The following is a 26,305-nucleotide window of genomic DNA, read 5'->3' as shown; positions in this document are numbered from 1 at the left end:
TGTGGACATCTGTGCATTCTGAACAGGGCTGAGACCATTTCATATAAAGTCGTTACACAGAAACTTCTTGTGCCACTGGCAATTTGGGAGCAGCGACCTAGAGGTGAAAGACTATTATTGTTTGCAGTGTTGTTGTAGCTATGTTGTTCCCTGGATATCAGAGAGACAAGGTGGGTGAGGTAATATCTTTGAACAGAGCTCTTTGAAGAGCAGCTCCGTGTAAGCTCATCCAAGAGAAGGTATTACTTCATCCACCTTGTCTCTGTATGTTATTATCAGCTTTCTATGAATTTCAGACAAAGTGCTCTCTTTACTTTTTTTAAAAAAGTATTTGTTTTAAGGTTATGACAGTGGAAACCTGGAGAAATAATTTAATACACAAATTTACCAAGGTGTTGGCTTTATAAACAAAGGAAGGAGCTCAATATCATTCTTTCCCGGAACAACAGGAGGGATGAGATCACTTTTCCCTCTTACAGCAAAATATTTTAATGCACAGAACAGTAAGAACGATTCTAAGAGATTTCTGCAAATAAAGACATGATAAGGAAAGGTATATTCAAATAGGATAGCGTGTCATGTCACTACAGGTGCATACGGAATTGTAGTTTTCATTTTCATTTCTGAGAGTGAGGAATCTTTAAGATTCCTGATATTTTTTTCCATCTTTTCACTCACAAAATTGCAACTACTGACAACTTCAGCTTTCTAAACAAAGCTTAGGGTTTTTATTAATCACAGCAAAATATAATGGTCTAGCAAGTGTGCGTGCTAGAGAGAGAAGGGCTTACTTTAAAATAGCAGGCTAAAAGTTTCCATTCACTCAAACCTTTCTAATTCTGGAAGAAATCCAGTGGCTGCTACAGCAAGAACTATCAGCAAAATCCTAAAGTAACTCTGAAAGTTGAGCTTCTCCATAAGACTTTAGGAAAGGCAGAAGACCAAGCCATCAAATTGTCAGGTATATGCACCAAACGTGGATGAGATTTTGATTTTTTAAAAATACACAGCTTTGTTTGTGTTGGAACTTTTTTTTTATTCGTGAAATGCATGTTATACAAGTCACATCAAAAGAGCATGTATACAGTAAAAAGTAGATAAATTATCAAGATGACAGATAACCGAGTGAGCCTATACATATATGTAAAAAAATCACACATCTGGGGATGTAAGCCCAGAAAGTAGTTAATACATACAGCTATTACATTTAAATAGCAGTGGTACCAAATTACACTTTACTAACACAACCAGGTACGGTTGTGTACCTAGGAAGCCATCTCCCTCAACATACGGCAGTACACTAATTAAAATCTCATTCAAAGAAATTGTTTACCACACCCAGTAAAAGTTGATTAATTTATATGGCCCCAAAACCAGACACTCTCAGGAATGCATGTGCATGTGATAGATTCTCTCCCTCTCTCTCTCTCTCTCTCTCGGTATTCTGTAAATTTATACCATTTAGTAAGATAGATCATGTAGCTCATTCATGTTGTCATTACTTGTCCGAAAGATCTTTGGTCCACAACTATACAGCATGAGATCTCGCTTAGCGTATGTCTGTAGAGCAAATGTTGTGTATGGGGCTAGCCCACCTGAGATAGCATAGATAACAAGAGCAGTGAAGACAATACCGCACAGGCTTCAGCACAGGCTAGTACGCTGTACCCAGGAAATCTGCGCTGAGGCCTTCACTGCACTGCACTGCTACGGTTATCCACGTAGCTGAATTTAAGCTAGATTAGGTAGACTAGCCCATGCACAGCTTTTGCTGTGTAGACACACTATGGAGTCAGCTGCACAGGAACCATTATGGAGTAAATGGATTTTTTAAAAATGACAACATGACACTGTGTAACTGGACCTTGTTCAAAGAGATCTGTTCACACCTACATGGGACACTTTTCTTGCTTTCTGTATCTGAGCAAAACTTTTAGTTGTAATTCACGCCTCCCCACGTAGTTCTGTAGAAGGAGAGAGAGGTTAATGATAAAACAGCTTAAATTATTTGTATTTAAAATAATGAAAGCACAGTGGAGTCATTAATCTGTAGGGAAAACCCTATTAAAAGAAAAAGGTGGGTAAGAAAGAAAAAGAAACACCACCTAGATTTCATTTCCTTTCTATTGCAGTAAATTGTAAAGGGATTACTTAAAGCCATACTGATTCCTATGAAGATAAGCAGGACAGTGGCTGAATAAGAGGCCACGGAAGTGGCCACTTAAAAGAAATACTATAGAAGGCGTCCGTTTTAAAACCTCATTACAAGCAATTTCAATTTATATCCAGTATATATTCACTGGCTGATCCTTAAAAGACTTCCTATATAGCTTGAAGCCTTCAATTCAACAGTAATGTGCCAACAATAAAATGAAAGCAAAGGAAAAAAATCTGTTCCCAGGTCACCTCCAGAATGGAGGTCAGGACCCAGTGTAACAGTCAGAGGAGGAGTATACAACTCTACTATACAGAATTGTTTCACTCAACTCTGAAGGGACTCCATGCCACAGAATCAGAGCAGGTGATATGTTAGCAGCTGCAGAGAAATATTCATTGTGATCACTGCTTTAGATATTCATTCATAACATTTTGTACAACAAAGCATACAATGTTACAAGTACACATATGCAAACAGATCCCCCATCTCTCAATTTTCCAACTCAAGAACGACAGAGTCACCTGCCAGCCCGAGCTTTCACCAGAGGACTGCCAACTTGTTACTGCAACACCATCAGAACAGTAGAGTGGGCAAGGCAGTACTCAAAGAAAAATGCCATGCTAACACCTTTACACTTCCAGCAAAAGGGAGTTAAAAGTAATATACCGCGTGAGAATATGGAAGACAAACTAAATCCCAAATGTAGTTTATCTTTCCATTATACCACTCTGATGGTATTTTACTCTTACAAGCAGATTCTGGATCTCATGCACCAAGCCAGACTGATGGGTTGCAACTCTAACCAATGAGTGCAAGGAAGCAGTATCAGTGGTATAACACCAAAGAAATTTGGAACAGAAAAGATCCTCTCATTTATTCCTCTGTCTGCTTTTCCCAGATGAAACTTCCACAGTATTCAGACAGAAAGGACAACAAATCAGAAACACACCACAGAACCTATTAACTAACAGCCTCTTTTTAAAAGGGTGGGGAATAGGAAGAGAGAAAGAGAAAGGCAGAAAACTATGCTGCTGCTGCAAGAATGCATTTCAAAACAGAGCGAAGTGGATTTTCCAAATTGGTGTAGCAGAGGCAAAACTAACTTTAAATTACTTTCCATAATCTGGCATTCACCAGTCTGGAGCAATCTCTAAGAACACGCAGAGAACAGAGAGGGTTTAAAAGGGAACAGTCATTGATCACAGTAAAGCCAAATGCTGTAACCTCAGAACCAGAGGTATTCCACCTAAAGTGCTTGAGAGAGTGCCAAAATTACCAAACTGAAGCCTTCCAAAATTCTCACACAAGGACCCAGTCGCTGGTCCTTTAAGGGCTCAGCCCCACCAAAGTTGATGCTGTGCGGCCAGGGTTCAGGCCTGAAGACAAATATCATACCAATACAAATGATAACCTGCCATTTTTACACATCCTACATCTCTACTCTTGTTTGTAACAAATCGTAATATTACATTACTCCCTTTGCATCCTCTCCCAACTCCACCCTTCAGAAAATTTTTGCAGGAAACCTTTCCTTCTCTCTGACACATCTGAGAGTAAAAGCTAGGCTGCACTATTTTCAACAGTTCCAGCTTTAAAAAAAAAGAAACCAAAATATCTGAATGTGACAGAATGTAAAAACCTGCTGCTTCTTTAAGATTTCTTGCTGCCCAAGCAGTGAGTTTGTGCATCTCAGTGCTCCAGACAGCAGAATCCTCTGCCCGTCTGCCAGCCACCAGCAGAAGAGTATCTCTGAAGCACAAGGGCTTACTCACGTATATGAGGTCATAGCAGTGCCCCAAGCTTACAGTCAAGCTGAAACCCTGAAGATAGCTTACTGAATCAAGAAAAAACTGCACCAAGAACAGCTGCTTCTCTAGGCTAATCAAACTAGGTACCAAAGGATGGTACTTCCTCACTTGAGACTGGGAAATATTTTGTCTGCATTTTCTCAGTGGCACCTTCCTTAGTGAACTATATAGGAGAAGGAAGCCTCACTGTTGTCTAAAGCCACACTGTTGTCTAAAGCAGTGCTATTCAAAGTGGTGGTCCACGGACCGGTGCCAGTCCGCGAGCCATCGGCTGCCGGTCTGCGCGCACATTGGAAAAAAAAATGCCAGTCCCCCATGTCAGATAGCTTGAGAAGCACTGGTCTAAAGAAATTCATAAAGGCTCATGAAAAGCTACAGTTGTATTTTGGGAGGGGACCCTCCCCCCAAAACAAACTCTCTGAGAATAAGGCAACTGTGAGGATTTTTGTTTCTTTACACACACAAAACAGAATGTTACACACAACATTCAAGGCATAGGACAGGGGAAAGCTCCCCAATTCCATTCTTTATTACTCCACAGCACATCTTCTAAGGAAGTGGAATATGGTATATGCACTACACAGTGACAGGATAATCACTGAATAAGGAAGTGAGGTTTTCTTCAGGGTTCATACTAGTCTGCGAATATATATTAGCTTTGGTCAAGAAGGCTGTTTACTGCTCAGTGTTATTTGATATAATTTAAATGGGGGTGTGGGAGGGGTCTAGCATCTCAGTTTTTTGGGGGCCACTGAAGAAGGTGGTGCATTACCATCATCATCTCTTGCGGTACAACCAATCAAGTCACACAGTTACTGCTGCATACAGCCACCAACCAAGTAAGGAGAAGTTTTAATTCAGGACAGTGAAATAGAGAGCAATTAACTTAAAGAAAAAAAAATTATCCAGCTGCAGAAGCATTTTTAATACACTGTATAAATAACACCTTAAGCCAGAAAAAGTGCATTGGTTCTTTGAAGCTAAGGGTCTATTACAGGAGTGGGTAGGTGAGATTCTGTGGCCTAAGATGTGCAGGAGGTCAGACTAGATAACCATGATGGTCCCTTCTGGCCTTAAAAGTCCATGAGTCTAAGACAGAGGTAGTCAACAGGCAAACCGTGGACTAAATCCAGACTGCCACATGCTTTTGAATGGACCGTGAAATCTTTTTATTTACTTATTATTATTATTTTTGTATTATTTTCTCTGGAGTTGACTTTGACTATATACCAAAAGATTTGGACCTTGACACAAAATAATTGATACTCCTGGTCTAAGAGTTCTTCACCACCACCTCCTTTATATTTTCAAAGTAAAGCATTTTAGATCATTGGGGGAAAGAGAGATGTGGTGTGGTGTTTGAGGACTAAACTACGGACATCTTTACTGATTGTCACCGGGCCATGTTTCTCCCCAGCTCCAAAGCATGTGCTGCCACGCCCAGTCTTTTCACAGAGGTTAGCATACCAAACGGAAAAGTCTTAACTCAATCCTCGGCCCTAAGCTTCACAGCCAACATCTGCAGGGGTTTTTGGCACTCTAGCTCCTAGCAGCTTCCCAGCCTCAGTCAGCTCTGTTCCCTTCCTGGAGCAGCAGTCACAGGGCTGCCTCCCTGAGCCTCTAGCCTCTTGCTCTAGGGACCCACCACAGGAGCTACCTCCACCACATTGTGTCTTTTCCTCCCCAGGGCTCAGTCTGTCTCAGTTCTTTCTCCTCCAACGGCCCACTAGCAGCCCCTTATACACCCCAGTGTAGCCCAGCCTTCTTTAATTAGCTGGATAGGGCTCACCTGCTCTGGTTCCAGGGAGCTGGGGCTAGTCTATCAGCAGGGACCAGCTACTCTGACACTGATCCTCACTGAAGATAATCTAGGTCACAGCCTTTTCATTAAAAAAGGGAAAAAGAACTGTTAGATAATAAGGCAGCAGAAAACCTCACCATCTGATAAGATGGGAAAGTATGCAAATTTGGTCTTGCAAGCCCTCTCTGCAGTTGAAAATTACTTAATTTTACAGAAATTTGCAAACAGAAATGGTGTGTTTGGTTTTTGTTTGTTTTGTTTTGAAGGGGGGTTGAGGGAAGAGGATTGGGCAGTCAGGGAGAGGCGGAGGAGGAGGGAAAATGAAGACAGACTACATATCATCATTTTCCCAGAGCTTGGGCTGCAGGGAACAGCAAGTCAGTCACCCCTCATTCTCTACACAAAAAATACATATGAAAACATTTGGTTAGTCATCTCACACTAATTTTTGTAAGCACATTTGCTTTTGTTATTGGCCTTAATTTGCTGTTCCATTTCAATTGTTGTTGTTTAGTTCTAATTGCAACTGCTGACAAAAGAAAAGAGGATTTTGGAAGTGTGCTCACAAATATGTTAAACTCCACTGCAGCAGAATAAGTGGGCATACTGGAAGGCAGAGATGAATGTATATGTGGTGTACGCTGGCTTATGTACAGGTAGAACATTGTGTATTAGCAATCAAGAACCGGATTCAAAATACAGAAAATAAGCCTACAAAGAAATATTTTCACTAAATATCTTTAATTAGAAAGGAAATAAAGACAGGAAAAAAAAATGTAGTAGTAAATCTTGTGCCAGGAAAGGTTAGCAAACAAACCCCGAACTGGAACCTTTGCCTTTGAGGAATATGAGGCAAAGTTAATTTAAAGATCTTCACAGAATATTGTGGAGTTGCAACTGGCCATAAAGTATAATTTACAAGACCACTAAAATTTGAAATATATAATACATATGGTACTCAAAAAACAAAAGAAAGAAGCAGACACATTGATACTCTTAAAGATTTTACTTCTTTACTATTTATTCCATGATTTGATTTTATTAGCATTTAAAATTATAAAAAAAAAAATCTGTGATTTGTGTTAAACACACTTGTTTTAGGATGAAAATATAGAGAACTATAGCTGTGCCCCACAATCAGATAAGTGAATCAGGACAGTGGAACAAATTACTATTATATAGGCAAGCAACCTTTCAACGCTCACTACTCTGTTTATCCTACCCTTCAAGTTCTATCAATAATTAACTTAAAGTTGCTTCTTGGATATTAATGGCACTCTTAAACCAAAAAACCCACCATTGATGTCTATTGCCAGAGGAAAAAGGAGGGAAGTGGAAGGAGGAAGGGAAGGGAGAAGCAGGTTTGATTGGTAATCTCCTTTAAAATAAAACGATTTTTATCAGCCTACATTCCAATAGTTTTATCATCAAGTTAATTAATAGACTCCTGTGCTAATATCTAAATGCTAAGCAATTAACAGCACTGAACTATAAATGGCACTGTCTTTGCTCTTGAAGCAAAATCTTATAAAGCAAATGCAATTCTATCACTTCAGTGATTTAACACAGCCTTTACAAGGTTAATATTCACAAGCAGTTGCAGAATAAGGAGCTGTTTTAATTAACCTTCTGTGATTTAAATACTGGGAATCAGAGTTTAGAAACGTATAATACAATGCCATAATAACAACAACAATGCTCTGTGGATCAAATCCAAACCACCAACATGATTTGAGAACTTTACTTATCTTTGAGAAATACATTTGCACACTTTCTTAAAATTTAAAACCATCATATTTTCACTGGATTTTTCAACTTGTAACAAGGTTTTCTTCTAAGTGTACCATACTAAATTCTTGATAGATTTTCCATACTTTTTTAAAGGCAAGTGATCAATCGTAGTGGCCCTGGCTCTCTGCTTCAGCACACAACAGGTAGAGAGATTTTAGTCAAGTGAGTTAGGATCATTCATTGCCTGCTTAATCTACAAATGACAGTCTATCAATATCTATCTACATAAGCATAAAGGAAAAAAGCACCGGTTAGATTTTTTGGATATTTCCTCCCCCATGTCTTCAGTTTGTTTCTGAGCCAACAAAATTTCTACTCCAAGAAGGTTCACACCATCAATGCTTCCTAATATTATTTACTATTTATATGCCAGTAGTGCCCAGAGACCGTAATCAAAATTGGGGTCCCATTTTACTAGCCAAGCACATAGATATGCACTAGAGATCATCCAAAGGCTGTCATTCAGTTATAATAATACCACCTCATTCTTATAATAGCACTTTTCATCAGCAGATCTCAAAGCGCTTTACAAAGGAGGGCAGTATCATTAAACCCATTTTCCATGGCACAGGAAATAAAGAATAAAAGTTACAATAAAAAAAATCACTGGGATACCGGTTTTGTGGTGAACAATCGCTGCTAGACAGCTTCTCATTGTGCTCTGATCAGTCTTATCGGATTCTATCCACCAAGATCTAATCAAACCCACCTCTAGTAATAGATGTCTGGAGAAGCGTATCAGCTACTTTCTCAGAACAGCACAAGCCTTTTAAATTCCTCCTTTCAAATCCCAAGAAGTAATGCCTTGTTTTACTAAGTAAGAATTAATAATTGAACATAGGGTAGAACATAGTGAAAGAAAGCACAGACTGAGAAAGCAATTCTTAACCACAGATGGGACCCTTGTCTGGAGATAACCTGGTAGAAGCAAATGTAAGTTATTCATTACACTGACGTTTTTCATGAACAATACTTTTTTTAAAATTGGGATGATGTAGAGATAAATGGATAAACATACATGAAGGTTTGGCAATTTATAAAGTATCTAGTGCTGCCACTTCCCAATTTGTGTGGAAAGACAAAAAATATTTTGCCTCTTGCAATAGTAATAATACTTTGCATTCATGTAATCGCTATATAGATATTAACTAATAGAGGAAAAAACCTACAGCTCAATTTTAGTTCCATGCTGGTACAAACAGTTTCAGGAAGAACATCTTGGAGTAAAAGTCCTAGTTGTTTAATCAATCAGTGTGGCCCTGAACCTTTATCGTTTAGGGCCAAGAAAGGTTTCTCTGATCACAAAACCAGCAGATTGGTTTTGGACACCATGCCTTCAGTGAAGTTAAACCCTTGCCACATACCTCCGTTTATGTGTCTGCTGTTCCATAATATTACCACAATCTTGTCTTTGAGGTCAGGTTTGAATTTGCAGAGGGTTCTCCTCACTACTTTCATTTCTTCCTGCATCTATCCCTTCAGGTTACTTGATTCTGGAAGATAGCCTGCTGAGTCTAAAAAGCTAGCACTTGGGATGGTGTTACAACTGAGATATAAATCAATGTAGTAAAAATGGGGTTTAATGCAGATATTGAGACATAACTGCAATCCTACAGGGTATACTGTAAGTGCTATTTAAACAGAATGACCCCGAATGGACAGTGATCAGCCTTTGCCATTAATGGGGGAAGACCTAGCACAACTGGAGTCATGGTTTCACTGAATTCTAGCGCTGCGTAGGAAACCTTAGTTAGTGGAATAAATAGACATATTAATACTTATTTGGTGTTACAGCAGTCCTCCATGCTTCTGAAACAGACTTTACAAAAGCAGAAATGTGACTGACTGACAAAGGCTCCAGCTCGATAACCATCTAACTGCATGGGTTTAAACTCAATAGCAAAATGTGTCTTTGAAATCATTATGACAGGTTTCAGAGTAACAGCCGTGTTAGTCTGTATTCGCAAAAAGAAAAGGAGTACTTGTGGCACCTTGGAGACTAACCAATTTATTTGAGCATAAGCTTTCGTGAGCTACAACTCACTTCATCGGATGCATACTGTGGAAACTGCAGAAGAATGTCTTCTGCAGTTTCCACAGTATGCATCCGATGAAGTGAGCTGTAGCTCACGAAAGCTTATGCTCAAATAAACTGGTTAGTCTCCAAGGTGCCACAAGTACTCCTTTTCTTTTTGTGAAATCATTATGTCCTTCCAAGGACATAAAGAGAAAAAAGCTTAACTTTCCAACCCTATTTCTGTGTAACCGAGATCAGAGCCATAGTGAAGGCAACTGTATACAAGTCGATGGATGAAATCCTGGGCCCCACTGAATTCAGAGATTTTTGCTATTAACTTCAGCGGAGCCAGGATTTCACCCAAGGTTTTAATACTTTCCCCTTATTGTTGCTGATCCAATGCAGAAACATTAGACTACCAACAATAATGTCAACGTATCAAGACACTTCTATAAAAAGTTCTCCTGGCCATATTTTTATTGCTCCAATCTCCATTTCCACAGAAGCCAGGCTGGGAACGCTGGCAGATCTCAGTAACAATTTCACCTTGTCACTCAGCTTTGGAAGGCTGTCTGCTTGTTAAGCACCAGAAGTTCTCAGTTGCAAAAGCCACCCAAGAAAAGTATGTAAGAAGTGAACATTTTTTAACATTTTGCATATGGGAATGAATATCTTAAAGGAATTATTTTGTCTTACCTTGTACATCCTTACACTGAAATTAAATAAACAAACAAACAAACAAATAAATAAATAACATGGAGAGTTTTTTTTTACAAAATCTATTTAAGTCTAACCTCAACGTTTCACGACAGCAGTAATACACTTTAGGCATTGTGGTTATTCTAAATACCTGCACTTAACATGTAAGCAAAGCCATGAAGGTTTTGTGGTTAACACCACACCAAATATCAAACACAACCATACATACTGTAGTAGATGATTTTACACGCACACACGCAGAGTGAAAAGGGCAACAGGTTAAACTTTTTTATTATGATTTCAAACCATATTAATATACGTAAAGCCCCCAATACTTTGAAATAAACTCGACCAAAATTCTGCATAACTCCAGTGCAAAAGACTGGAAACTTCTGCGCTAACTTCTGGTAAATTAAAAAATTGAGGATTTTATTTAAAAAAAACATGATGGGGAGATATAAAGGTTTTATCTGGAATTATTTGGGATGATCTGCATAATTTGGTTGTGGCTTTGACACCTGTGAGTAATGCAACTTATGGCAACAAAACCTTTCTACCACACCATCATATGTTATGAATGTGTATGTATACATACAAATGTATCTACACACTGGCACAGACAGCTTGATTATGTTAATAGAGTTAAATATGCCACATACCATATAATTTAAAGGACAAATATCAAATTAAAAATCATATTTAAAAACAAAATTTCCTAACTCATAGTACCAAAAGCACTTTACATTATTAATACAATTTGTGATTATTTATATTGATGTTTTATTATAATCACACAACTTGGGCATTAGAACAGAATACGCAGGGATCACATTCTGGGCCAAGTTTTCAAAAATATGTTCTAAAGTGGGCAATCTTTTCTGAGCCCCACTTCCACTGATTCCATACAGCATATAGGTGCACATATATGCATGTGTACATGCACGTCTCAGACCTGCAAGGATGAACTGGAGAAACGAATACCCTTTTACAATATATTTGCATAAACCTGAAAATTTGACCCTTTGGTTCTCGTGCATGAATACAATGCTGCAAATTTGGGGTTGAAAAACATCATAAAAGAATATTTAAAATGTGTGGAGAAAAACAGAATTTTGTTTAGATTTAAAAATTTGTGTGAAAAAATTCTTTCATTACATTTTATAATTTCTTCCCTTTTTAAAATAAACACAGCCTAATGTTGAGCCTGATTGTCACTTTAAGGATTTTGAATCACAATAGACACAAGAGAAAAATGAAAGATACACATTCTACCTTTTAACTTATGTTATCTAGAGTGCCTCACAAGAACAGCGTACACAAATGCCACACCTCAAACACCTGTCACTTTTTTCTTGTCAATATTAAGACTGCAGTGTAAGAAAAGGGATCGGTTTACTACTACTCTATTTAGAAATTCACACACACAAAATCCTCAAAATATTTAAAATAAAAATGGCAACATATATGCCAACAAGTGTACATTAAAACTGTTGTTTTAATTGGAATAAGGGTGAATCTATCACTGATTCATGGCTCCATTTCACTCTGTCAAACAAATGACATTTTCCATCAATTCATAAGAATATTTCTCTAAACCTCAACAAAGACATGATCTTTTCAACAGACACAGGTGCTACATAAACAAAAATATATATGTCTGTTTTAAAAGTTAGTTGTAAATTATAATAATCTGAACTACACATCTCACTACCTTAACAAAATAATGTTTAATTACTAGAGTTTAAACTCTCATTTATATGACATTCTTGAGCAAAATATCACTTTTACTCATTGCAAATGATTTAATGTCCCAAAAAAACAGCTGCAGCAATTATTCACTTATATGCCACTTCAAGACGAAAAACATTGCCAAGAGCAACAGTTGTATTGGTGTAGTGTATTCTGCTCCCTGCCCTTTCTTCCCCCTACTCCCCCATTTTTGTTTTTTTTTACATGCTAAAGGTAAAAACAGAAATCCCATATGCCAAATGGCAATGAATGTAAATGTAAATGAATCTGTTAGCTATAATAAACTTGGTTAAAACAAAACACTTCCTTTCACAGTTTTTACACAGTAGGCATCTGAAATTAACAGGTAATGATGGATGCTGTCTTACATTATCGCCATACAGCAAACCATACGGATATTACTATCAAACCACCTCCCATACCACCAACAACAAAAAATCACTTAACCAAAGATTTAACCAACTTGTTCTTCCACTGTTAAGCAAATTCCCTACCGCCCTCCTCATACAGACAGGAAGAGTGCAAAGTCACCAGTCTGTGAGATGTATCTCCAATTATTTTGCCCATTTACTTTTATTGATGATGTTGTATGTTGTATATGAGTGAATCAATGCCTTAGCAAAGACGCAACACTTTCACACCTCAACAATACGTGAGAAGTGAAGAAGAGAACCAATTCCAAAACACAATATGAAGTGTTAAACCTGGCTCAGTTGTATTCTGACTAGAAGAAAAAAAACAAAACATTTATCACTAATTTCTTATCAGTTTTCATCTCCTCGCCTTCCTGCAATAAAAATACTATTACATCATATTGTAAGATTCCACCTAGAAGAAGCAGGAGGAAAAAACTGTCCATCATCTAACCAGAATAAACACTAGCTTCTCCCACCTTTGTCAGTTTGAGAATCTCCAAAACAAATACCTTTACATAACTGAAAGGGGGAGGAAGAGAGGGAAGCACAACAGGGAAAATAAGACTATAACAAACCAAATTATAGGCAACTATTTTCCCCCTTGTCTTAAGTCTCTCTTCTTCCCCTTCCTACACTGTTACATCACAAACACATTTGCAAATGGTGCAACTATAAACATAGTTTTATTTACTCTTAACGCAACTGCAAAACATGCTTCTATCCACATCTAATAAATACTCTGCTGTTGCAAACAGGTGCAGTTTCTAGTGTGAGACCAAAGAGTGCCGGGGTATCATCCACTGAAGCTGCATCCTTCTCTATCCAAGTCCCAGCATCTGATGCAATTGACCGGGACATATTCTGGCAAGGCCTTACTTACATTTAGGTGTGTTTTAACACACTTCATGTCTTTCTGAGGTTTGAAAACAACCAGTTCCTTAACTGATAATAGTTTTAAGTATAGATAAAAACAATGGGATTTTTTCTACTCTTCTTTCTTTGTAACCTTCTATGATAGATTCTTTGATACAGCTCCTCCTTGCCAACAGTTGGAGATAGTAAAAGTATTTCTTTATGACATATCTTTGCATTTAAGGAACTTGTTGGCTCCCAAAACAGTAAAAGTCATATTCACCATTATTTAATTGCAACCTTATAAACTTGGTGACTTCAGTATGAACTTGGAACTTTACACTGAAAGGGAATCTTGACTGGCCCAGAAGATCCTGAAGACCCATTCTCTCTTTGACTTCCTATGCCATTTTAGACAACTAGGGGGAAGATAACAGCATCTAATGATAGCCTGCTAAATGCTCCTTCCAAACACTAGCTCATTTTTCTGGGCAGGTATCCTGCAGTGTATAGAAAATGTGCGTAGCAAGCTCCAGTACTGTCTTATGTATCTTCAATAGTGTCACATCTGCCTTCCATCCCCATAATGAGGTTACTAATGCAGCTCAAGCATGCCAACTCTCAGGAGCAGTTTCAGCAGTTTCAGATTACAAGCTTTTTTCATGCCTGCCAATCACTAGCACCCCATCAGAAAAATTGAACCAGTTTAAACATGTGATTACTGACACAGCTAAATCAGTGCTGGGGCCAAAGGAAAGGGTACACCAGGATTGGTTTGATGAGAACAACAAGGACATCTCCAAACTCCTAAGTGACAAGCAGAAAGCACTTGTTGAATGGCAGAATGAACTCACTTCCATCTCAAAGAAAGATAGGTTTAAGTACCTACAGAGCAAGGCCCAGTCTGAACTAAGGAGAATGCAGGATGAGTGATGGGAGAGGAAAGCTGCAGAAGTCCAGCATTATGCAGATACGAACAATGCAAAGATGTTCTTTGACTCTCTCAAAACATTCTATGGACCATCTAAATCTGGCACATCTTTCCAATTGATTTCATTCTCTGCAGATAGAAAGCCAAAGTCTGACAGACATTGAGAGAGTGAAGTCTTCTCTTGTCGTTGGAAGCATGAGGTTTTGGAAAGAATACCAGACAGTGAATAGGTTAATTCATGTGAAACTCAGAAATTACCTTAGGGATAAATTTCAGGTGGAGGTGAAGGAAAACATTCTCCTTATGAAATTTGATATGTGGTGGATCTGCTATAAGTGCTCCCAGTTCACTCACCATTTTAGCTGATGTGATGGCTACTAGAAAGGCGATCCTCATGGAGAGGGACGATAGGGAGCAGGTGGCTAGTGTTTCAGAGGGAGGGCTGGTAAGTACTGAAAGAACAAGATTAATATCTCATTGCAATGTTGGTTTTGCCATCAGTGAAAAAGTTCTGATGAAGCCCTTCAGGAATCTGATTGTTGCTGGACAAGTAAAAACAGCACAGTCTTTGACTGGCGGATGGAAGGTGCTGATTGTTGCAAGATGGACCTGCAGCAAGCTAACGGAAGGCCCGACATCTTGAGAGTGAATAAGTAGTCTAGAATAACAGGAATTCTTGCAGATGCTGGGGATAATTGGCTCTGTTGCAGCCAGGTGAAGAAATGTCCCCATTTGGCCAGATAACATTTTCTCATGGAGTCCCTTCTGCTCTAACTGACTATAGACAGAACGGCTTCTGACCATTAATGGTTCTGGTCTGACACCCATCCAAATACCAGGCCGTGAGATGAGGGAGGCCTGGGTTGAGACATCTGGTCTTGCCATTCTCTTGAGTGAACAGAGGTGGAAAGGGTCAGAGGCTGATGGGAAGCTGGGTTGACATATGGAGAAGGTCTGAAAACCAAAATGGTCTAAGCCAGCTGGATATGATGATAAAGACCTGAGCTTTGCTGTGGCAAATCTTTCGTAGAACTTGTAATATCAGTGGGATGGAAGGAGGGACAACCCTGATTTAGTCTGTCCAAAATAGGAGAAGGGCATTGCTGACCACAGCTATACAGGAGCAGTATAGGGACAATGTCTTAGTGTTTGTCTGGGTGGTGAACAGGTTCCAGGAAAGCATTCTTCCCAGGGTGAAGATCTCATTCAGGAAGGAATTGTGTATCTCCCATTTGTGGTCTGTACAGAAGTGCCTGCTGAGATTGTCTGACAAAGAGTTCTGCACACTCAGTAGGTAAGTTGCTGAGAACCACTTCTACACAAAAAGAAAAAAATTTTGCTTCACCCTGTTTATGCAGAAAATGGTCATCATGTTATCTGACATTATCTGGGTACGGCAGGACCCAATGAGTGGAAGGAATGCATAGCAGGTTAGACAGACTGCTCTCAGTTCTAGTAGGTTGATATGCAACCTGGCCTCTAGAGGTCCACATGCCCTGTATCAGTGGTTCTCAAACTTTTTTCGTGGACCACTTGAAAATTGCTGAGGGTCTCAGCGAACCACTTAATGATCTTTCCAAATGTTGTTTGTACCATTAGCTAACTACTGTAAAGCACTTTGGGTAAAAGCGCTATATAAAAAAACCTTAATAATAATAATAATTATTATTTTTTTGTTCTACAAATAAAAGCACACAACTCATATTTTAATATCTGTAGTCTTACCTTTCTAATGTGATGGATGTGCCCTCTCTCCCCCACTGCGGCAGCCTCCGAACTGGGGCTGGGAAGGAGGGGGGTCTTTAATTGGCAGCCACAGCCCTGGAGCTGGGGAAAGTCGCCTCTTTCTCTGGCTGCCGCAGCCCTGAAGGTCCCAAATTCCCCCCACCCCCTCTTCTCACCCCACTGTCCCCTCCCACCTCCCCCCTATTCTCCCCAGTGCCACCATCTCACCTTACATGTGCATCTTCTCAGGGGCCAGGCACCTAATTAGTGAAGCCACGCCTGTGTGGCTACACTAATTAGGTGGGGGGCCCTTCATTCTCTCATGTGCTGCCACCCAGGCGCGCACCTTAGAGGGAACGATCTGCGGACGACCTAAATGGAGCTCGCAGACCACTGGTGGTCCACAAACCACAGTTTTAGAACCTCTGCCCTGTATGGTGCGATTGTCTATGTGGGCTCCCCATGCTATGAGGGATGCGTTAGTGACAATGGTCATGTCAGGAGTGGGTGTAAGGAAAGGGATTCCCACACAGATTTGTTCCATGTATGTCTGCCAAACAAGAAAAGCTGTGACTTTGGTGGGAATTGCTACCTTGATATTTATAGTGTCTCCATATAATGCATAAGCAGACTGGTGCCAGGCCTGTATGCAATGGAGGTGGAACCTAGCAAATGGTGTTACATAAGTACATGAGACCATGTGGCCTCACAGGGAAAGGCACACCTTGACTGTGGTCCAAGGTCTAAGGATGACTTGTCTTACCAAGTTGTTTGTGGCCTGGAATCTTTCCATAGGGAGTAAGCCCCTGATCTGATTGGGTCTAGGATTGCTTCTATAAAGTCTATGGTCTTTGTGGGCATCAAAGTGGACTTTTATTTGATGACACAGTTTTCCAAGGAAGACAGCAGACAGAGGAGGAATAGAGGTGCCAAATGAACCTCCTTGCTGGATCTGCCGATCAGGAGTCAGCTATCCAGATATGGAAAGACGATGTAGCTGTTTCATCTCGTCTGGACTGCCACCACTGAGAAGACCCTGGGTGCTGTAGCAAGTCTGAACAGAAACACTCTAAACTGGTAGTGTACTTGTCTTACCTGGAATCTGAGGAACCTTCTGTGGGATGGGCGAATATCCACATGAAAGTAAGCATCTTTCATGCCAAGAGCCTCAAACCAGGAGCCCTCCCCTCCAGAGAGGGGATTATTGATGCCAATGAGACCATGCAGAATTTTGATTTTCAAAAATAGACTTTCTGTTGGTGTAGACCGAGAACTGGTCTCCATCCTCCACTTTTCCTGGGAACTAAAGAATATGTGGACTAGAATCCTTTCCCTTGATGTTAAGGTGGCACATGCTCTATAGTTCCTGGCTAAAGAAGAGAGTCTACCTCCAAATGGAGGGACCTCCTTGTGATAGTGGTCCCTGAAAACATGCCGGGTAGGGGGTTTGTGATGGTGAGGTGATACAAACTCAATCATGTAGCTAGACTGAATGATCTCTAGCACCCACCTGTCCATTGTTATTGCCCTCCAATTATGAGTGAAGAGGGCAAGGCAGCCACCAAAGTTTGGGGGCAGGGTAGGATGGAATCAACAGAAGAACATGATTCTCAAATGTCTCAATGAAAGAACCCCCTAGATGATGGGTGGGGTTGAGCAGTGGCTGTATATGTGGAGGAAGCTGTGTACCAGAATCTCTGTACCCCCTGGCGTTTGCACAATAGTTCGTAAAGGCACTGGTCACAGAATGGTTATGGGGGTGGTCTTGGTCTGTACACTTGTTTATGGTGTTTCCTCTTTGCAGATAAAGTATAAATGTCCAGGGAATGGAGAATTATTCTGGAGTCTTGGAGCAAGTGAAGGGACTCCTCAGTTTTTTTCACCAAGTTAGCCTCATCAAACGGTAGGTCCTCCGTGGTATTTTGTACCTCCCGGAGGAACCACAAGAAGTAGAGCCACTCACGCCTCATGAAGCTATCCCTCTTGAAGCAATGTCAGCAATAGCCACTGCAGCCTGAAGAGATGTTTTAGCTACATTTTCATCACGGAGGGCTTGGAATTGGGCTCTGTCCTCTGAGGCAACTTGTCTTTAAAGTCCAAGGATTTGGAGTACTTGGTGAAATCACACTTTGCTAACAGGGCCTGGTAGTTAGCAATTCGAAACTAAAGGCTGGTGAAAGAAAATACTTTCCTCCCTCGGAGATCAAGGTGTTTAGCACCCTTATCAGTGGGTATTGCCTTGGGATGCTGCAACTTCTACCTCTCAGTGGCTGCTAGCATCACCAAGAAGTTGGGTGCTGGGTGTGTAAACAGGAACTCTGCTCCCTGGCTGGTACAAGATAATGGCTGTCAGCCTTTTTTGGGATGGGAATACAGCAAACAGGAGTATACCAAACTTCCGTGACTGGTTTCATAATGGCCTTGTCACAGGAAGGGACAGCTGGCTAGGACCAGAAGGCTGGAGAACATCCAGGAGACTATGCTGAATATCCTGCACCTCCTTGAGCTGGATCTGGAGGTCAGTTGCCCTCCTCTGCAGAAGCTCTTTATATTCTCGTAGTCATCGCAAGGATGGCAAAGATGGGAGCAACTGCCTCATTTGGCAAGGAGGAGGACACATCTGTTGCAACTGTCTGTCCTGATGGATCCAGCTCAATTTCTTCTCCCTTATAGGTCGACAGAGGGAGTTAGGCACGGGTAGGTGGGATTCATGCACAGATCCTGGGTGTCTAGAAATGGGATCCATGAATCCCAACAATGCCAGTATGAAGGGTTGATCACTAGAGGGGGATCCCATCGCATTGGGTACCATCAGTCCCCTGGATAGTCACAGCTGAGGGGAGGACTCAAACCAGACCTTCAGGAGCCTCTGTCCAAGCTAGCCTCCCTATGTGAAGGTGATGTTCCATCTGGAACCTCTGACATGGCAGACAAGAAGGTGAGTTCCAGTTCAACTAGCAGAGCCATTGGTAATGGTGGACGAATGCTCCAGCTGGATTGAATAGGGGAGTATTCCGATCTCCTCAAGGTTGGTTTCTTCCTCCAAAGTTGTGATGTCTCTGATTAGGGTTGTAGACAAAAAGTGAGGAAATTGCAGAAAAGATAGGGTAAAGATATCCTCCAGGGAGGTGTAGGTTTTGGGGTATACCAGAGTGCAGCGTGTTCCAATGGTCAGGATCACCAGATCTGGTGCATCCCTACTTATGGTGGACGCTGGTTCCCTATGGAAGCAGGCCAGTGCCAGAACACAGTCTAACCTGGCATTCTTTGATAGTGATGGTGGGAGGCTATCCTTGAGCTTATGGAATCATAGGATGGAAAGGGACCTCGAGAGGTCATCTAGTCCAGTCCCCCTATGTTGAAACAAAGTCAGTACTGATGGATCCTTACTCCTTCATGCCATACTCTCATATCCAGCAGGTTTGAGGCGACCTAAGGCCTCAGGACCTGTGATGAGGACTCACTTGTCTTGGATGGAATCGGGGAAAGATCTTTTCATTTAGGAGCAGATTTATCCTTGGGTTTCTGAGTGTCTCCTTTACTCTCATAAGAAGTCCTTGGTAACAATTCTTTGGGCTTAGCATCTCTGGCCTCAGATCTGGAGCTCATGCTTGGAGGGAAACTGCCCATGGACTGAGGCCACTGTTCAGGGCGTGGGGCGGGGGGGGAATGTCTCCTTGGCTCAGGACTGAGATCTCATGGCATTCTCCATGAGATGCTTCTTCAGTGAGAGCTCTCATCCCTCACATGTTCGGAGAGGGAAGGCGTGACAAATGCTGCACTTAGCGGAATATGAGCTTCCCCAAAGCAGTAAAGGCAACATTGGTGGTCATCACTAACAAAGAAGGGGGGGGGGGGGGGAAGGGCAGGAGATGCACTTCTTAAACACTGGACCTGTAGGCATAGTCTTTGTCTGTGGGGAAAAACTCCCCAAGGCGGGGAGAACCAAACTACAGTAACTAGACTAAACACAAACACTAACCCTAAGACTACAAAGAATACTAAAAGAAACTATTTACAATATATGTTTACAATAGGTTTTGAAGAATAAAGATGGATGTAGCTTCAGACATAGTGGATTCTAACTCAGGCAATGAGGTGGCAGGAAGGAACTGAAGAGGCATCAGACTGCACTTCCCCTTATACTGGCAGTTTGGAGCAGGAGGAGAGCAACCATGCAGGAGCAGACCAAAAGACACTACTTGATAGAACTCTCTGATCTCAGGAGCATGGTACACACGCATACTCACATGTAGAATACATGTAGGGCCTAGCACTAAAAGAAGAAATACATTTTTTTAAAATCACACTTTCAAAAGAATTAGGAGTTACTGAACTGTTTCATCATGAAAAATTAAAGTATACCTTCCAAGTTTTTGCTAGTATCTTTGTATGTAATGTTACCCACCACTCTGTAATAACCCCAGCAGAGGTCTTCAGTGGAGAAAGAACCCTTGAACTTCAGTACCAAAATCACAGGCCTCAATCACTTTATCTAAAGGCATCATTCCCTTAGGTGGTTCAAGTCATATGTTCTTAACCTCTCTGTAGAGTAGGCACCACATGGAAATATGACACACTTAAGTGTGTTACATAGAAACCCCATTGGAAGAACTCGTCCCAAGCAGCTGAGTTACACAGGAGTTTGAATCCCCATTGCGGCCAAATATTCAGCCAGAGGCACAATCCCAGTTTGAGTGCCTTTTCTCTCTCTCCACTTACTCCCTTCCCCCAAACTACTTCTGTGCAATCTCCTTACTTTGTTGAGGTATACAAAAACAACTGCACAAAATTTCACTGAACTGGACACAGTGGCAGTGATCATCAATGGGCCATGCACCATCGGGATAACCAGATTACTTGTTATTAGATACATACACTTTGTGTTACATTCAACAAGTATATGATTTTTAAACAGATTAAAATGTTCAAGTTACATGCTCAAGTGACAACAATTCAACATATGATCAGGCGTCCGGGCAGCCACAAACTGATTCAGTTTGTCAGGTGGCTGATTGGAGATATGTCAACATGCAAAGCTGTGCGCCCTTATTGGCAGTGCTCTTATTAACGTCAAACCACAGATCACCATGTGCTGTATTACTATGCCTCTGCCTGTTAACTGACTTAGTCAAAGTTTTTACATCAACAGAATCAAAATTTCCAATCAGAGGTTGAGAAATCATTTATTTAATGTCAATGAAAATGGAGAAAAAGAGGAAAATGAAATGTAAAGACAGAACTACAATTTCATATTTGAAATCATAGTTACATGTTTAAATGATGGACGGGTGGTGCTGCTTACAACTGTACGACCGGTATGCCTAAGAATTGTATTTAATAAATGATGCAGTGTTTTAATTGAAATGAATTTATTTCCAATGAAATTTGTTTTAATAATCTGTTTATCTAATTTTAATAAAGCAGTACAAATATTTTAGCCTTACTTTAAAATCTGAGTATGGAGGACAACAACACTCGAGCTACATATGGCTTCTCTTGTTAGTTTGTTTCATAGTGTATTTTTATCACAAGCAAATATTTCTCCCCTGCCCCGGTATTATCCTGGTATGCTAAGTAACTGTGCCTGAGGGATCGTCCACCAGTGAACTGCAGAGAGTGATGATACTGCACAGTTCTTCCAGAGGCACCTAGTCTTTAGCAGCTCAATTTAGTTAGATCCCTCAGGATACTGAATATATTTTGGTTTCATTTTCCTCTCGTCTTCCTTCCTCTCCCAGGCAGGCAGTCCCTCTGTGGTTAACATTGCTGGGACTATATTTGGAACTTAAGTCTACAAGTACAGCGACAGGAACTAAGGGCACCCAAGGTCTCTTCAGTCCAGGATGCCTTACACAGGCATTCCTCAAGTTCTAGCATATTAAGCCAGCCATTATTGCTCCTGATCACATTTTAAAACAAGACTGTCTTTAAAAAAAAAAAAAAAATCGAGCCAATAAATGCTGCCGTATTTGTAGCAGCTTCAATGAAAATAAATGTTTCATACGGGTGCCATGGCTGGGTAACTGGGTAAACAGTAACTGGCATGGAAATCGGGTTATTTAGCACAGCTAAATGGATGTGCGGAATGAGGAAAGTGAAGTACTGTTTTAAATGTATTTTCTTCCCCACCAGCTCCCCTGAAGAAGCAGCTCCACCTATTCTTTTTTTAAAACCAACAGTGATCACATCAGCTGGAGGAGGCACCACCAGAATGCCTTGCAAAGAATTTTAGAACAAGACACATGAGAGTCTGTGACCCACACTTACATGAAATCAATGAAGTATGTTACCTCTTTTTTAAAAGGAGGGGATAGTTGAAGGGGAATGTAAGACTGGCTTTATTCTAAATTCACACAGATTGCAAGCAAAGCTTGAAATAGATACACTTGTATATACCAACACTTTCCAAGAGCACTGCGGCCTTGTTTTAAGTTTACAGTTTATAGAAGGGTGGGGTTTGGGGGTTTTTTTTTGTTTTTTGCTTTTGGAATAGTGCCCATTTGGAAAATCTTCCAACTTCTACATGTTGCATTTTTTTTTAATTAGAGCAATGTTGTAGCTGTGAGCAGCGGCTGACTATGCTTACCTGCTGTGTCTGGTACCTCTGGTGGGCCTGCGACAGATACTGTGCCTGGGGTGGCAGATGCTGAGGTTGCGGTTGCTGGTTGTAATATGGCTGTTGGCCCTGTTGGCAGTAGCCACTTACCCCTTGCTGACCATACTGAGGCGGCATCTGTTAGAAGAGCCAAGCAGAGCAGATATATGAGTCAGGAGGTGGAATCACATGAAACCAAGCAAGGTTACAGTCGCACACTAACCTCAAGAAGTGGAGTCCTCACCCACAAACCTGGCTCAATATTACCAATCTTTTTACCAAGCAGTTAATAGAAGTGCTCAGATCTATTTGCAAAGTATCACTTTTAGTACCCAAGATACTTTTTTCTCAGCAAGAATGTACAAGGAAATCAGCTACCGCAATTTATGAATGTATATCCTAGTGACAGTCACAATTTTGTAATGTCTAGTCTCAACATAAATAAATAAAAACAGCAAAAATTTTAAATAGAAGACATTTATTCTGAGTAGGCACAAGGCTAACCTACTGCAGGAATTGTTCTGATCAGCTGATCAAGAAGTAGAATTATGAAAAAAACACCACAATTCTAAGGTGTGCTTCCAAAGAGGAATGCCATTTTGTACAAACAAACAATATAATAAATAAACATACACCAGCAACTTGCCAAAGGTGCTAGAACGAACAAAATAGTGCACATAACATATCACACCTATGAAGACTTTATGTTATAAACTAAATCAAGTCACTTAACCCTCCCCAAAGGATTGGTCCTTGAGGTATCATCTCAGTGCTACCACCACTGAACTTGTAAGGCGTGTGTCGGCAGGCTTTGACGTTTAAGTATTCTTGCAAGCATTGAGGCTATAACGCTTGCAGTGAACTGGTAGAGTTTCAACAAGCTCCCACTACTGTCCATACATTGTTTCTTTGGTGCATAGGGTGAATCTGCTTACTGAGTTTATTAGTACACAGCTGTCCTGCATCGGGATCAGTAGTTGTTACACACATGCAGCAATATTAGATAGGCAATGAAAACAACTATGAACTTTTGCCAGAAGTTGCTCTGTCCATACTGCCCCAAAATTACATTTTGCTAACCCCACAGCACTGTATTCGTGTAACCATTCCTTTTGTGCTTGTGCTCCTGTTCCTTGCCTCTTCCATTAGTTTGCACTCTACTCTGCTTCACCATCTCTCCATAATCGCCCTTTTTTGTATCCACCTACACTCTCACATACCTTCCCACCTTCTCAGAATGTATACTTATCACCTCAATTAAAACAAGAATACAGCCATCAAGGGTTAGGTCTTCGCAGCAGTTAAACACCAGCGGCTGGCCTGTCCTAGCTGACTCGGACTTCCGGCGCTAAAGCTATGGGGCTGTTTAACTGCAGTGTAGACATTCAGGCTCCAGCTGTGGGATCCTAATTACCTCACAGGGTCCTAGAGCCCAGGTTCCAGCCTGACACCAAACGTCTAGTCCGCAATTAAACAGCCCCTTAGCCTGAGCCCGAGTCGGCTGGCACGGGCCGGCCACAGGTTTTAAACTGAAGTGTAGACATACCCAAGATGCACACACAATGAACCTAAGCAACCCCAGGATCTTATTTATGTCATACTCATCCTTCACTTCTCCTCATTCTTCTCGCACATTATCTTATGTCCATATTTAGACTGTGCAACCTTTGAATCAGGGACCACTATCAGTTCTGTTCTGTAAAACACCTACCACAATTTCGTGTTGCTATTTAAATCAATAATAAACAACAACAATATGGAAATTAATCCCCCTGTCTAACAGACCAGGATAACAAGGTACTGCTCGTGGACAAATGCTTATTAAACAGCATATAAAAAAACGTAATTAAAATCTCCCCAGAACAAAACAAAGCTGAAGCCAATTACTTACTCTGCTTGAAGTGAATGACCTGAGCATCAGTTTTCTTTCTAGTGAAACCCCCATCATTCGCCCTTAGACCCACATTCTTTGTAGCCTTCACAACTCAAGAGATCAAAATTCAGAATGCTTTTCTCCTCCTACGTTAGCACATGAATTCTTGGGAAGGTACAGGGAGAACAGATCAGCGCTTTAATCTGTTTCTAGGGGAGCACAGACATTGTAATAATTATACTATGACCCCTTTTATCTGACTTGCACAGTGCAAATAGCATTATTTTTTGGAGGAGTGTGACTGACCATCAGTGATTAAACTGTTTTGGCTGCTAAGAAAGAAAGGATGAGAATAAAAGAGAAACCAAATTGACAGCTAGAATGAAGGGGTGGGAAAAATCCAATTAAACCAATAACTCAGCCCATAATCTTTCATCCTTGCTTGAACAAGGGGTCTTGTGACAGACATTCTTTGTCCAGGCAATATCTTGATAGTAATGGAAGTTTCAAGTGATTCTTTGCATGCACAATCCATAGCTGAAATCAAAGTATTAGGTAAAGGGCCATTAGACAGCTGTATGGCCATTATTTATAAAATAAAATGTAACAGAATTAGTATATTAGCATAAGTATTCTAATAATATTGGTCAAGAGCTATTATTGAATTTCTCAAGCACCCCTCTTCTAGGGTAGAAGGGTCTTGTCAGTGCCCCCCATCAAAAAGACCTGTGAACACAGCCTGTGGGTTCTACCTGAACATCTCATCCTGCCTAGACACCTGTGTCCATGCTGAGGGTGTGGGAAGTGTCCTAGTAAGACTGGGCATTGTTCCCCTCTTGGATCTTACACAGAGGCCCTATTTTGGTGCCCTATGGAGAGGAAGGCCTAGGAGAATCCCACTGGCTGGTAGTCTTATCTCCAGAAGAAAGTCCAGATCTTTACAGATAGGTTTCAAAATGGTGAGACGGTTTGGTACTCCCCAACTTGGGCATTTTCTGCCTTGTCTGGTAAGACTTTTTGGTTAATAAATTAAGACAATTCACTGCTATCAGAATCTCTGAAGCAATAGAAAATCTGAATGCCGAAGGCAGGGGCTGTAGTCAGCAAGAAAGGGGTGCCACTGACTGACTCAGCGGCTGACTGAGGAACAATGAAAGCAACCACCAAAAATATTCTATTTTCCTAACTCCTAGGGTACCAGAATTATACATTTATGTCATTCAGCATAATACACTGAAGGGGATTCCCAGAAAAAATTGTGTTTACATGCAATTGTGTTTCACACTGCAAGCTAAGAAAGAACATTTCCTCTGTTAATAAAATGGTGTAGCAAATTTTCTTTCTTTTTATTTTACAGTGATCACTAATAGTGACAGTGATAATTAAGATTATCAAATACTTTCCATTATAAACCTCTGATTTCATATACTGGTAGCTTTCTGAAACATTAACATTGGAAATTTCCGTGTAAAAGAATTAATGTCTGACAAAAGGAAATTTTTTTCCCCGAAAAGTTTAAGCAAGAGACCTCTTGCCACTTCTGAGTATGCATAAAAATATACTTTGCCCGTTGCAAAAATAAATGAATAAATAAAAATTTAAAAAAAAATTCTAACCATGTTGGTTTTATCTAGCTACAGCATGAATAAATAATATTTGAAAACTGAGACTCAATATAAGCACAGGCTTTTCAGAAAGGACTAGTGCCTTCACTTGGTTTACAAATAAATAAAAAAATTTAAAAGATCATTAGCAACCGGGAGACAAATACTTTTAGGAACATGCTCAATGGGAATCTAGTAAGATTCTAACACAGCTTAGTGAAGTTCAGCCTCTTTTGTGACATCACTGCATCCAACCCATGCCTGCTGGTACAGGGTACTTTCT

At 40.6% G+C, this 26,305-nt stretch overlaps 1 protein-coding gene across 28 annotated transcripts in view; it reads right to left on the bottom strand.

Moving 5' to 3' along the window:
* The window catches only part of ARID1B (AT-rich interaction domain 1B), a 398,263-nt gene that overhangs the window by 288,056 nt on the left and 83,902 nt on the right, over positions 1-26,305 (bottom strand). For 25 of the 28 annotated variants that reach the window (XM_037895036.2, XM_037895046.2, XM_037895048.2 and 22 more), the window contains exon 3: positions 22,537-22,683. The exons of the other annotated variants lie outside the window; for them this stretch is intronic. In XM_037895036.2, the coding sequence (XP_037750964.1) occupies positions 22,537-22,683 (147 nt within the window). The remainder of the gene's footprint in view (positions 1-22,536; positions 22,684-26,305) is intronic. 28 annotated transcript variants of the gene reach the window in all.

This window comes from Chelonia mydas, chromosome 3 (assembly GCF_015237465.2).
Source record: "Chelonia mydas isolate rCheMyd1 chromosome 3, rCheMyd1.pri.v2, whole genome shotgun sequence".
In the NCBI taxonomy this organism is placed as follows: Eukaryota; Metazoa; Chordata; order Testudines; family Cheloniidae; genus Chelonia; species Chelonia mydas.
This window is presented reverse-complemented; position numbering and strand designations above follow the sequence as displayed.